The 15,000-nt window shown below is 45.8% G+C and overlaps 1 protein-coding gene across 1 annotated transcript in view; it reads right to left on the minus strand.

The window, feature by feature from the left end:
• The window catches only part of celsr3 (cadherin, EGF LAG seven-pass G-type receptor 3), a gene marked incomplete at both ends in the record, with an annotated part of 120,428 nt that overhangs the window by 3,676 nt on the left and 101,752 nt on the right, over positions 1 to 15,000 (minus strand). The window contains 11 exons of the mRNA XM_080014470.1: positions 1,731 to 1,904; positions 2,016 to 2,107; positions 5,124 to 5,221; positions 5,871 to 5,990; positions 6,150 to 6,276; positions 10,155 to 10,234; positions 10,946 to 11,058; positions 11,917 to 12,091; positions 12,890 to 13,096; positions 14,143 to 14,269; positions 14,905 to 15,000. The exon at positions 14,905 to 15,000 is cut by the window's right edge and continues 72 nt beyond it. Of these exons, the coding sequence (XP_079870596.1) occupies positions 1,731 to 1,904; positions 2,016 to 2,107; positions 5,124 to 5,221; positions 5,871 to 5,990; positions 6,150 to 6,276; positions 10,155 to 10,234; positions 10,946 to 11,058; positions 11,917 to 12,091; positions 12,890 to 13,096; positions 14,143 to 14,269; positions 14,905 to 15,000 (1,409 nt within the window). The remainder of the gene's footprint in view (positions 1 to 1,730; positions 1,905 to 2,015; positions 2,108 to 5,123; positions 5,222 to 5,870; positions 5,991 to 6,149; positions 6,277 to 10,154; positions 10,235 to 10,945; positions 11,059 to 11,916; positions 12,092 to 12,889; positions 13,097 to 14,142; positions 14,270 to 14,904) is intronic.

Genomic DNA, 15,000 nt, shown 5'->3' on the forward strand with positions numbered 1-15,000 from the left:
CATTCTATCTGAAAATAATGATAAGGCATCATCATGCAGGGAGTGTGCGAAGATTGATGAATGTATGAACAAATGTGGAACCAAATTTCCCAGACTCCAAGTTGCACCCGCAAGCCGGGGGGAATGTGCCGAGCTTAGCTCCAGATAATTGGTGCCCGACTGGCCGGTCACACCACGGCGACAGCAAATGGCTCTGACACTCTGGAGCTAGAAGACCCGACCCCCTTCTCAGTCCAACGTCTGGGAACAACGGCTACGACAGCGATGGAGAGTCAGTGGTGAGTGGGACGAGAACGTTGTGTCGGGGTTGTTCCACACATGTACAGTGCTGAAACAAAATAAACACTCCTCCAAATGCACACATTTTATTTTTCATTATTCTACCGTATATTGACATTTAAAAGGCTAGACCCCGAAAATAAGACAACCCCACTTTCCAGGAAAAAAAACATTTTCCTTCTTATATTCGGGTCAAAACGGTACAAAACGCTTTTTAACAAAGCCTTAATAAAATAGTTATTTTCACAACTGAAATGTGCTTTTAAAAATAAAGTTGAAAAATTAGTGCATTCTCTTTGTAGATTTTATATCTTGTAGGTTAATATCTTTAGTTGTTTTATTTATTTCCATTATGTAAAATGCTGTTTGAGAAAGGTGTTTCAAAAATAACGTTTTTAAATATTATAATAATTATAATAATTTAAAATAACATCTAATTTCCATCTTCAAATAGTTTCTTCCCCCTCAACGCCAGTGAATTGATCGGTGGCGTATTGATCTCCTCTCCCCAAACCAAGAGCAGCTGATCAGCCACATGACTCGCACAGCCAGCGATTGATTACTCATCGATTCATGCATAAAACAATGTCCTTCCATACAGGAGCATAAGAGGGTGGGCGCTACCTTATTGCCTTTTTAGGTGTTAAATCTAAAATATCTTTCTCTTTGTGATGGTTCATCTGTTGGGGATGGTGTATGTGGTGTTTTTTATCACATAAATGTTTCAGTGTGAAAGGCCATATATTATGCATGACATCTTCCCTGTGCATATAAGATAGAAGAGGATATTGATTAATAGCTGCAAGTGGGAGCGTATCTGTGTATGTCCGTATGTGTGTGAATGTGTGTGTGTGTGTGTGAGTGTGCGTCTGTGTGTGCATGTGTGTGTGAGTGTGTGTGTGAATGTGTGTGTGTGTGTGTGTGTGAGCGTCTGTGTGTGCATGTGTGTGTGAGTGTGTGTGTGAATGTGTGTGTGTGTGTGTGTGTGAGCGTCTGTGTGTGCATGTGTGTGTGAGTGTGTGTGTGAATGTGTGTGTGAGTGTGTGTGTGAATGTGTGTGTGCGTGTGTGCGTGTGCATGTGTGTGTGTGTGTGTGTGAATGTGTGTGTGCATGTGTGTGCGTGTGTGTGTGTGTGTGTGTGTGTGTGAGCGTCTGTGTGTGCATGTGTGTGTGAGTGTGTGTGTGAATGTGTGTGTGAGTGTGTGTGTGAATGTGTGTGTGCGTGTGCATGTGTGTGTGTGTGTGTGTGTGCGTGTGCGTGCGTGTGTGCGCGTGTGGGAGCTGTCCTCTTACTGTTTTTCTATCACATGCCCGTGAATTTCAACTCATAGAAAGTAAATAATTAAAGGGAAGGTTTGAGCTGCCCTTTAATCCCCGACAAACAACGTCCTGTCGACAAAACATCACAATTGAGTTAGAAAAAATGAATCGTTTTTCTATTTTCGCCAACCTTTGGTGCCGTTGTGGGCGGGCTCAGTGAGCAGACGCTCGCTGTGATTGGTCCGTTTGAAGCGGCGCTGGATGCGGCCACGCAGACGCACGTTGTCATCGCTCTCGGACGACGGGATGGAGAGACTGCGCTCCTCTTCCAGAGAGAGGTCTGAGTCTGAGTCCGAGTCCTCACCTGGGAGAGAGGAGGAGGAGGGAGAGAGAGAATGAGTAAATGGGTGAGTGAATGTATAAAATGTCCTTTATTGCGTAAACACACTGTGTGATGTGTATCGTGTTCCTCTACCTCCATCTCTGTGGAACATGGCCACGTCCAGGTCCGTCGCTCCGGTGTGTCCGATGTTCTGATCCAGAGTCTGACGAGCCAAGAGGTTTTCTCTGGAAGTAGAGGAGAAACAAGGGGGTTACACACACACACACACACACACACACACACACACACACACATACACACACACACACCAGGAATGGCTCCCAGTACATTAGTTTTGCTCCATATAGTCCAGTTCTTCGCTGCCGGGCTCTTCTCCACCCTGACCCAGACACAGACCCAGTAGCAGCTCCACCTGCACCAGGAGCCTTGTGGTCCCGTACCACCTGCTGCACGCTGGTGCTTCTCAATTACAATAAAATAGGATTAAACTCCATGTTCCAACTCTGTGTCTAGGCTGGTGTTGTGCTGTGGACTGTGACGACTGTGACTGAGGACTGGTGATTCCACTTCATGTTCATGGTATAACTTGTTTTGGATAAAAGTCTCGGTGCATATTTCTTCTTTCTGATGATATTTTGGAGTTAAATGTAGTTTCACACTCAACGCTACGGTGCATCGCTGCTCTATCAACCCAGTCGCACCCTTGGCTGACTGACACCCTCCGGACAACGCGCACTGACCTCAGAGCAGGCGAGAGGAAATGGCACAAATCCAAAACAATTGAGGATCTTGCTAGCTACCAGACACTGCTGTCCTCCTCCTCTTCCAGCATCACTGCTGCTAAGAAGGCCTTCTTCAACGATAGGATCAACGGTGCCACAGACACACGTAAGTTATTCTCCACCTTCAAGTCTCTGCTTTACCCTCCACCACCTCCCCCAGCTACTAACCTCACTGCTGACTCAGGAGGTAGAGCTGGTCGTCCAGTAATCTATAGGTTGCTGGTTGGATCCCAGGCTCCTCCTGCTAGCATGCTGTAGTGTCCTTGAGCAAGACACTTAACCCGAGCACCTTGTGTCGATTACGCACATTTTTTGTATTTTTTAGTATTTATAGAGCTTATTGTGCGTAATCACCGGGTGTCATGACATTTCACTGCATATATGTATGAACGTATGTATATGTATGTGACAAATAATCTCTTGAACTTGAACTTGAACTAATTGCTCCTCATGGCTGCGTCCGTCGCTGTTTGAATAATTGTAAGTCGCTTTGGATAAAAGCGTCTGCTAAATGTAAGGTAAATGTCTTCTCCAGCGCTAGGCTCATCGCTCGTCCTACTACCTGTCCGCTAGATCCGATCCCATCTAACCTCCTACAAACCATATCACCGACTGTCACCCCGGCAATCACAAATATGATTAATTCTTCCCTAACTTCCGGCACTTTCCCTTCCGCTTTCAAAGCGGCTCGGGTCGCACCACTGCTCAAAAAACCCTCACTCGATCCCACTCAAGTAGAAAACTATCGGCCGGTCTCACTCCTCCCATTCCTTTCCAAAACCTTAGAGAGGGCGGTCTCTAGACAGGTTACAGAATACCTGTCAAGAAACAACCTTCTCGATACACTTGAATCTGGCTTCAAAAGTGGTCACTCCACCGAAACAGCCCTGTTGTCTGTGACAGAGGCCTTAAAAACTGCTAGAGCTGCTGCCAAATCCTCGGTTCTCATTGTGTTAGACTTATCAGCTGCTTTTGACACTGTCAATCACAGCATACTCCTGTCCATACTCTCAAGTATGGGCATATCTGGCAGCGCTGGTTCGAATCTTACCTTACTGGGCGCTCGTTCAGTGTGACATGGCAAGGCCAGCTGTCTGTGCCTCACAACCTCACCACAGGGGTGCCCCAAGGCTCGGTGCTGGGACCCCTCCTCTTTGCCATATACACCACCTCACCAGATCATCCGCTTGCATGGCTTTTCATATCACTGCTATGCGGATGATACTCAACTCAATCTGTCCTTCCTGCCTGACTCCACTGTCTCGACACGGATCTTGGATTGTCTCGCTGACATATCCACGTGGATGAAGGATTATCATCTTCAACTAAACCTGGCAAAAACGGAGCTGCTGGTCTTCCCGGCCAAACAAGGTATTTATCACAACATTGATATTAAAATTGACTCTCTATCTCTTGTTCCTACCAAGGCTGCAAGGAATCTTGGTGTCATTATTGATGACCAACTGACATTCTCGGACCATGTTGCCACGGTCTCCCGGTCCTGCTGCTTCGCACTATTCAACATCCGAAAAGTCAGGCCGTACCTGACCCAATATGCCACTCAACTGCTGGTACAAACCTTGGTGATGTCCCGTCTCGACGACTGCAACGCCCTCTTAACAGGCTTGAGGCCTGTGCGGTGAAGCCACTGCAGATGGTACAGAATGCGGCGGCGCGACTGGTGTTCAACCAGCCAAAGAGGGCACATGTCACTCCGCTGCTCATTGAGCTCCACTGGTTACCATCAAGTTCAAGTCTCTGATGCTGGCCTACAGAGTGATTGTTGGGAATGCTCCCACCTACTTAAATGCTCTTGTAAGAGCACATGTTGCCCCCCGGGTGCTGTGCTCATCAAATGAGCGTGGCCTGGCTCTGCCGGCCGTACAACCACGGCATTCCAGGCTATTCTCATTTGTAGTTCCACGTTGGTGGAACGAGCTGCCAAAAACGACCAGAGCAGGGACCTCCCTCTGTCTTTAAGAAGCACTTGAAGACCCAACTCTTCAGAGAGTACCTCCTCTCCTAACTTACCATTACTCAGCACTACCTAGCAGTATTTATTGTTACACTAATGTCTCTGTCGCAATGTAGCTTGAATGTTATTCTCCCTTGTAAGTCGCTTTGGATAAAAGCATCTGCTAAATGACTAAATGTAAATGTAAATGTAATGAGGGGAACTCCCTGCAAAACGTGGAAGAACCTGTAGAACCCATAGGAACTTGAAAGTTGTGTCCTGAAATGTTGTATTGAATTTATTAGTAAAAATAAACGTTGACATTTTTGATCCAATATTTCACAAAAATGATGAATAAGTTGTACATGTGAATACAGACTTGATTGCAAATACAACTCAGAAAGCATTCAGTGCTCTCATATTTGGATGCACATTTGAAACAAAACAATTTGTGCATGTATACTGTGTGTGTGTGTGTGTCTGTTTGTGGGTGTGTGTGTGTACCTTGCAGAGCTGACTGAGGAGATGGTCGAGGTTCCCAGCGTGATGCGATGCAAACCGCTCTGCTCCAGTAGAGACGCATTGTTGTAGGGGTTCTGGCCCTGTAGGAAAAAACACACACACACACACACACACACACACACACACACACACACACACACACACACACACACACACACACACACACATTTACAGAAGCCATAATAAAATATAAACTCCACAGCAACTTGTACAACTTATAAAATGCTGACATTAATGTTTCATAAATGTAAAACCAACACATTGCATTTAGAATGACGTCACTAGTTGATAGTGATGTTCGCCAGATGAGTGGAATACTTTGAAGGGAATTGGGGCTGGGAATAATATAGGGAAAGATAATATAAGACACACGTACACACACGTACAGGCACACACACACACACACACACACACACACACACACACACACACACACACACACACAAACACGATGGCTTTGCAGGGAGGAGGCATGGGAGCTTTTTGTCTTATCTGGGCCAGCTTCACTGGCCTGAGGGCAGGACAATGGGAGAGAGGGATGACAGGAGAGATGGATGGAGGGATGGAGAGGTAGATGGGTGCTAATGTGCTTTCTAGTAATGGACCCAGTGCCAAAGTTACTCTAGTGAAAGAGACAAGGAAGGAGGGAAGGAGACGAAGGGACCAAAGCATACCACACATAACACACACCATCTATCTGTCTATCTCTCTATCTATTGTCCAACTCACGGAGCTCTGTGGAGGTCTGGGAGGATCTTCTCCTGGAGCCTTCTTTCCCAGACACACCACTCTCCAGGCCTCCTGCACCTCACTGTTCAACACTGTGAAGACCAGCAAGGCAGAGAGACCCTTGAGAGGCAGAGAGATGGGGGTGGGGGGAGGAGAGAGAAGAGGGAGAGAAAGATGTTTTATACATATTTATATACACACACAGACACACACACACAACACACACACACACACACACACACACACACACACACACACACACACACACACACTAGCTACCTGCACTAGGCAGAGGACGCTGAAGATGTAGTGAAAGGCCAGGATGCTGTTGTTCACAGCCATCAGTCCACACAGCCAGGTGGAGGTAGAGACGAGCAACAAGAGGAAGGCACTGCGGATAGTGGCACTGGAGAGGGAGAGAAAGGGAGGGAGAAGATGTAGGTGAGAATTTGAATTTTAAGAAACTTTGATAAAGTGGCACTCTTCAAGAAAAAGCCATTGGATGTATTTGTTTTATGCATGTGCTCCTCTCCTCATCTCTCCTTGCTATTTGCATCGTCTGTGGGCGGGGTCCACTTTTCCTGGCAAGAATCCAAAGTGAAAGGCAGGTACGTTGTAGTCAGTAAACTGTCGATACAGATTAACGATTCACCAAAAACAAGACAAGAAAGAAATATAAAAAATGATATGTTGTGTCATGTCTCGGCAAAGATAATTTATATTTGATGATGTGAGATGCATTGTGGGATTATTATTATTATTATTATTATTATTATTATTATTATTATTATTCTCAGTTCTCAAACATTGCACAACATTGCACAATGAACATACCATTTTATATATTCCTCTGTACATTTTTAAATGCTGTATATAGATTTGTATTTTTTATTAATTTTTAATTTTATTCCTCTTGTTTACTATTTGTGCTAAATTGCCTAATACAGAATCTGGAGTTTGCCAATAAAAGCATTCCACTACATGCTGTACAGTTCAATATGTATATGAGGAATAAATCTTTTGAATCTTTGAGACGAGAAGCAGAAGGGAAACAAACCAAACAGAGACCATACGAGTCACATGGAATACTCAAAGGCCACTGTGGTGTGGGGGTGGTGTGGTTAAAGCAGCCACACCTGCCTTGGCACTTGGTAAGTGGGCCCGGGATCAGGGTGGCTGTACGCCTGTTGCTCGTGAGACCAATCAAGGAGCAAGAGGTAAAACCCCCACCCCCCACACACACAGGAGGGGCCCTCGTCATGACATGTGTCCCTCTGCTCCGGGCTTGTTCCACCTTGGCAACTCTCTACAATACAACTGGTACCTTTCAATCCCATCACCCGTGTGTCCGTGTCGGAGGCCCTGGAAACCTCAGTGGGAGGCGTGTTGCAGGTGCATCTGCCACAGCCACCTACCTCTAATTTCACCTCAAGTGCACTTTTTAGGGATTCGGCCATTTACTAGTGCAGCCCGAATGAGTTTCAATAAAATCCTCAGCACTATGTACAGTAGTGCATTGAAATGTATCCCCAGTGTATGGCTAAATGTAGTACTCTGTATATACTTTACTATCTTGCACTTGGCAAAAGGGGAAGAGTTGAATCCGGACACAGCTACATATGGTTTAATTTCTTGGTGAGTGGGCACGGCAGCTTGGATAAACAAATTAAACTATAATTTATTTTGAATAGCAGTAACTGTGGAATTGATATATTGCTGTGGAAAGAGCACTAGAATAACATTAAAGAGCTCAAAAAAAAAAAAAAAAGTACTGGAGGTGGCCTTCAGAGATATCATTTCTTCAGCCATAACTCGATCAATAGAGGGCCGTGTCAATCGGATCAGTATTGATTAAACAGAACCTGGACTCATGGAATGACTTCCTGCCACACGGATTCCTATTTCCTTGCTGGCTCCACGGTCATAGCCACTGTTGATGCTCCATCACCTCTCGTTGTGCAAGGGCACAAAGGCTCACGTGGCGGTGATCGGTCTGGTCACTTTAAGACGTTATTGTCTTATTGTTATTTGTGAAGTGATCTCATTTCAGTTATCCTATTTCAGAATTAACTGCCATAAAATGGTTTCCTGTCTGGGTTTAAACTGGTTCTGCTGAAGCCACACAGGAATACAAAAGAAGGATGAAACGAGCTTTTAGTTTTGCCCAGCCTTCTCGGTCCCTCATCTGTAGTGGAAACGAATACATGGCTTCCCTTAATGCACTTATCCTCATACCAACCCGCATTAACACTGCAAACAACTACTTTAAAAAGCAAATCTTTCACAGTAAGACAAAATTAGAACTTTATTTTTCAACCCACATTTTAAACCCACAACTCCAGCGTCTCAAATCCGCTCAATCAGCTTTCTTACCGCTTCTGATGGCGAAAAGGGAATTTTTCCACCCGTATCAATTCCACGCTGGATAGAGCTCACTGGGCGCGCTGTCACTCAGCCGAGGTTCAGACTTAGTCAAGCCTTTTACTCACAGACTGACCCGTTACTCCAGTGGACAGATACAGTCACACATGTTAAGGTTACATTTGAAAATGAAAACCATAGAAGGTCTTGAGTTAAAGAGCCTTGAAACCCATAAATTCCAGTTTCTCCCGCCTCCTCCGAAAGAGGGTGGGGCTCTGCTGGGTGGGTGTGGGCAGTGGAACGACATGCCTCTTGTCAACTGAACTGACGGTAACTATTCAAATATTCAATTTTGGGTTCCATCCAAATCATTTTTTAATCATTTATACCCAAATCAATACTATATTTTATTAACAGACCACATCCACATATTTTAATGGATTGTGTATGAAAAACCTAACCTTAAATCTTACATTGATTGAAATTAAGTTTTAGATTATCTTAATGTACATATATTTGTCTATATAAGTATTTGAAGACGATTTAAATTGTCCATCCGTCTACACGGTCAGACCCCAGACAGCTGATCCAGGTCGGCTGAGAAGCTTAGATTGTGGCGAGGACCAACAGATCACAGCACAAATAGCACAGAATGTTTTACTGCAATCAAACTTCAACCAAAAATCTGTTTTGTTTTCAGGTTTGAGGCGACTGCGTGTGTTTCCAGGACTTCCAGCTGAAGATGCTTTGGTTTGGAGAGTTTCTTAAACTGCAGCCGGTCTGTGTGTACTCCAGTGTCAGGCGTCTTATCTTCCAGCTGGAAGAACTGGTATTTATTAGATGTTGTGACAGGAGGGATATCAAGCAGCCGAGATTGGGAAAATTGAGCTGCGAGAATATTATATTAAAATGTGTGTCAATATACGTAATCTTCAAGCTTTGTATTACTATACTATTGGTATACACGGAAATAATTCTATAAGAAGAGTAATTATAATATTTAAATGATCTAGAGGAGTGGAAAGCAAAGGAGTACTTTTACTCCAGCAGTAGAATTCAACCACAGGTCAACACTGTTATTATTTTGTGCATCTCGAGTGTTGGCTCATCGTTTATTTGAAAGAGCACTTTGGGAGTTAAAGGCAGAATCAGAAACACCATGAACAACCGCAGAGCACGAGAAAGCATTATGAATAAATCAAGATGATCACGATGAAAAAATGATGAATAAAATGTAGAGTTCAGTCCCACCCTTGTGGTGTTTGCATCTTGCATTTAAATACACTTTTCCAGATTATCCAGATATACAGTATAAGTCCAGTGAAGTGAATTCTGTGATTGTTTCTAGACACATTTTACATGTTAGAAAGTCATTGCTGAAAACATGTGAAAAGACTGAACCATGCCTTTTGTGGTTTTGTGGTCTGGATTTTTTGGGCGGGGCTAAATCATGAGCGGATGACTTAGACAAGGTCATAAATTGAATGGCACCACCCCAACACTATACAAACACCAGGTCCGAAACGGAGCATGGTGAAAAAAGCTAAGCACACAGCCCAGAATTTGGGATAAAACATGTGTTAGACATCTGGAGTAAAAGGCGTCTTCAGGGAGACGGTGAAGTCAGGCCAAGCCGCTCCTGTGGGTAGCCCCCCGGCAAAACTCTCCACTCTGCCGTTTTTTCACGATTTTCAAACCTAATTTGATATACTTTTAGGAATTCAAATTTGTCTGGGTGGTGGTTAATAACACATTGTTCTGTGCTGTGACAAACTCAGATGATGGTTTTTCTCTTTACAGGCACTCGAATGTGAGACGTATTCAACGCCACAGTTTAGCTGCTCGAGTGCAGCTCGAGCGCCCGGCTTCACAGTGCGAGGCCAGCGTCTCCACCACCGCCCTGGACGCTGCGGCTCTACTCACATGACCGGCAGCTTCTTGGTCTCCTTCTGAGCAGGGCTGCAGGACATCTTGGCCACCATCAGGAACATCCCACCATTCATCTGGGTGGAGACACATTGAACCACAGCTCAGAGGGGGGGTTGAAAGGACTGAGGGCTGATACCACGCAGCCCTGGTGGGGATCAGGATTAGCAGATTGGAGAGAAATCAATGCAGATAAAATATGAGGGGAAGGAGAAAGCGGGGAAAGAGATACCGTTGCCATCGGCAACGGAGACTTTCTCATCAATCCTGATAAGATGGAGAAGCGACGGAGGTCGAGGCAGATCCCGAGTAAAATGATTTAAATCTGAGACCGATTCTGTACTGAGAAAGAGAGGGATGAGGCAGGGAATAAGTAGGTGCGAGGAGGATGGAAGGAAGGAAATTAGGAAAGGAGGGAATGAACGAAGGAAAGGAAGAAACAAGCATGAAAGGAAGAAGGAAGTAAGGAAGAAAGGGGGGACAAGGAAGGGGGTAAAAAAAAGGAAGGAATGAAGGAAGGAAGGAAGGGAGGAACGGTGAAGGCAGAGAAGAAAGAAGAGAAGGAAAGAGGGAAGAATGAATGTAGGAAGGGAAGAAGAAAAGAAGAAAGGAGGGAGGGAAGAAGGGTGATAACTTGATTAATTCCCTAGGGAAATTCAGGATTAATGAAGGAAGGAATGAGGGATGAAGGGACAGAGGAAAGAATCGAAGGAAGGAAGGAAGGCAGAAAGGAAGTAAATAAGTAAGGAAGTAAGGAAGGAAGGAAGCAAGGAAGGAAGGAATAGTACCAGGATGACGATGGCGATGGGTCCAGCAAAGCTCCAGATCAGTTTGTCGTAGATGGAGATCCAGCAGAAGTCTGGGTTCCCGTACCCCTCTGGATCCAGACCCACAGCCAGACCTGCAGGGAGACAGACAGCTGTCAGAGAGACAGACAGGCAGACAGATGGACAGGGAGGGAGAGAGATGGACAGAGACAGACACTCTACTGTGTCTGAGGGATGGAACATATGATACCTCTGTGTGTGTGTGTGTGGGGGGGGGGGGGATGCTACTGTGCTTGACACAGATTGATCCTTTAGCCAATGGCAAGGAGAGACAACGGTCAGGTGTGTGTGTGTGTGTGTGTTTGCAAGTGTGCATATATGTGTGTGTGTGTGTGTTTGTCTGTGTCAAAGAGTGAACGGGTCAAGAAATAAATTAAGTGTGTGTGTGTGTGTGTTCACACATACACGTACCACACACGACAGACAGAGATATCACTATCTTACAATTTGTGCAGAATGGAATTACCTGCGTGTGTATCTCAGTGTGTGTGTGTGTGTGTGTGTGTGTGTTGTTGTTATCAGTGCATTAAAACGTCAGGGAAACCCATTTAATACAAGTATCAATAGGACAGTTTATCTGTCCTGCCATATTCTTAGTGTGTGTATATCTGTGTGTGTGTGTGTGTATGTGTGTGTGTGTGTGTGCGCGCATGTGCGTGTGAGTGTGTGTGTGCATGTGTGTATGTATGTGTGTGTGTGACTGAGTGCGTGTGTGCATGTGTGTATGTGTGTGCGTGCATGTGTGTGTGAGTGTGTGTGTGTATGTGTGTATGTGTGTGTGTGAGTGCATGTGTGTATGTGTGTGTGCATGTGTGTGTTTGTGTGAGTTTGTGTGTGCATGTGTGTGTGTGCGTGTGTATGTGTGCCTGCGTGTGTGTGTTTGTGTGAGTTTGTGTGCATGTGTGTGTGTGCGTGTGTTTTTGCGTGTGTACCGGTGATGACAGCGGGGACGCCCCATCCTATGGCGTAGTAGAACCTCATGGCACCGTAGTTGATGTTGCGCTGCTCTGTCTGCATGCGGTAGATGTGTAGCCCCTCCACGAACATCCACGCAAACACACACATGAAGAAATAGTGCAACAAGATGGCTACCACCGTGCACAGGAACTGGAGGGAGAGAGACAGAGCAATCAACACAAAGTTGGCAAAGAACAGAGTTGTTTTTTTGGAAGTCATCCAGTCTGTCCTTCCTCCTCAGAAAGGGACATTGATCCGTTTTATAGTCAGGTTGAGCTGATTTTTCCCGGAATTCTCACAACATAAAACATAAACCTCCTCCATGCATCTCATCATTTCAGTTCAGAGTCTCTACTGAAATGTTTAGTGAGCGAGGACTGTTAGCTCACTGTCAGCTGCACGGACTAGTCTACACCAGGCAGCAAACATTACAGCTGAGTGTTGAAGCCAGTGCACGAGTCCTTCAAACTGCAGTTCAGATGATGGCCACTGGAGGTCGCTTAAGAAAACCTCAGAGACAATGGAAGTCAATGGAAAATGAATAACATACAGAACAAAGTCATACATATATGCAGTGAAATGTCATGACACCCGGTGATTACGCACAATAAGCTCTAAAAATACTAAAAAATACCAAAATGTGCGTAATCGACACAAGGTGCTCGCACAGGCAGCCATGGTCTCGTTATCTTAGTTTACTACTTCTACCGGGAGTCTTGGATGTGACGATGGTTGAAAATGAAAATGGAAAAATGAAAGCGACGGTTGCGCACAGAGGACATAAAGGTGAAAAATGTGTCGGGGGGGGGTTTCCTTGATTCCAGGTCTCTGCTTCGCTCTTCGGACCGCCTGGCGATTTCACTCGGGTTGTGCTTTGGTGCGCTTTGTGTCGCTCTAGTCGTCATAACCTTACGTTCCCCAACACAAGCAGCGTTGACCCCTGCCCACCTGCTGCTCGGTCTGGTTGACCCCCAGCAGGAAGACCAGCTCGGACAGCAGCATGGCGGCGGCCATGTTGGAGTGGATGCTCCGGGTGTTGGACTTGAGGCCTCGCAGGCAGGAGAGCAGCAGCACCGTCACCAGGAGAGACAACATGGAGACGCACAGCGCGGAGTAGGTGACTACCGCCAGGGTCTCCAGGTCGCCCTCCAACTGCTGCTCAGAGGGGGGAGAGGGGGGGAGAGGGAGGGAGAGAGAGGGATAGAATGACTTCAGGTTTCTTTTTAAACAGTGCCTTCATGGCGCCGTGTTGTTTAGTCCATCCGCAAGTTGGACACCGCACAACTTTAATATTTGCTATACATTTTCAACATTTCCAGTGTTAAGGCTGCCCCCGCCCCGCCCCCACCAGCACCCAAATGCTCTCACTGCACACGCTCTGACACAACCAACTCCCAGCATGCACCAAGAGAGAGAGAGAGAGAGAGAGAGAGACAGGGAAAAAAGAGAGGGTGATGGAAGAGAGAGAGTGAGAGAGAGAGAAAAGGTTGTGACAGAGAGAAGGAGAAGAGAGGATAGAGAGAGAGGGAGGGGTCAAACCTAACGGAGGAAGGGTGGTATAGGAGATACATGGAGAATAAAGAGGGAGAGGGAGAGAGAGAGAGAGGGAGGGGCAGGTGAGCAATGAATAGTGACAGTGATGGGAGGATGAGGAAACAGAGGAAGGTAAAAAAGGAGGGAGGGTGAAAGAAGAGAAGTCATGTTAACAGTACGACTGAGTATCACCGACCCTGGTTCAACCCGGACAATTGAACTTTTGAGACTTTCCCAGGGCAGGTGAAGCCACGCCCGTGTGAGAACGCCAGCTCCGACTCCCCATTTCAAATCCTTAAGCCCGACTGGAGGGCGGGGCACGGGAGGCAGAAACATCTTTAATTCAGCATTGAATGACAGGTGAAGCAAAGAGAAGGATAAGAGACAGGAGGTCTGAGGGACACGGACCATCTCACCTCCACCTCACCCCAGTAAATACTTTGAATGAATCATCTGTTTTTCTTAACTCAATGATCATTGAGTTGCTCGCTATCATTGATGAGGTTGAACAGTCCGGATGTGAGGCCGTCGATGTCTCAGCGCAAACTTCCCACGTCGTCCTCCTGCGGTACACTACAGATACTTCCATTTGGAAGAAAGTCCATTGCTTTTTGGGAAAACAACTACGTCAGCCGTGCATGTGGAGGTAACCGATGTGAGGGAGATACCTCTCTGTGGGAGCTGTCCATGAGCACGCCAAAGGTGCCGAGCCGGTGGCACTGACAGCGCACATGAGAGGTGTTCCTGTAGACCACCATGCAGTCCCTGACCATCCAGCAGCCCCCCAGCTCGTACCTGGAGGAGAGAGGGGAAGGAGTGAGGACCTCCGCAGGATGCACAGATCCGAACCCTTCACCGCGACATCCACTCATAATAAACTCATAATCAATACAGGCGCGGCGATCTCATTTCTGTCTGTGTTCGCTGATCAAATTTCAAGGCTTTCCTTGAGGCATTGTGGGATATGTAAGCAGTCAGCTGCTGAAAGCTTCCTGTGTGCCAGTTCAATTCCACCAATAAAACACAGTCACTGGATCAACTCCAAAAAGATGCTTTTAGTTTGTCACACCCCGAGCTTTCCTCAAATCAAAATCTGCGTCTTCATTCCTCAATTTCAAGTTCAAAACCAGATTTGAAAAATGTTGAATTTGAAGTTGATCCATGCATGTTTTCCAATTGGACTCATCCTCGCTGGTTAGGTTGACTCAGGTGTGATGCTGCTCATATTTTACATGAAGACATTTGAGTTTGTTTTCAATGTAGTAATTTCAATTTGAATTTTTATAGTGAATGTTATGAATGTTATATAGTCTGATTATGTGGAAATGAACACTTATTGAACACACAATATTGAAAGGCTCTGTAGATTTACTGAATAAGTATAGTACGTGTGTGTGTGTGTGTGTGTGTGTGTGTGCACGTGCACTCACAGGCTGCTGTAGTTCCATTGCACGCACAGCGGCTTGCTGCGATTGGCTGTTTCCAGCAGCTTGAACTCCAGCAGGATGGGCTGGTCCAGGTGTCCC

The sequence above is a fragment of the Zeus faber genome (assembly GCF_960531495.2).
Source record: "Zeus faber genome assembly, chromosome: 15".
Lineage (NCBI taxonomy): Eukaryota > Metazoa > Chordata > Actinopteri > Zeiformes > Zeidae > Zeus > Zeus faber.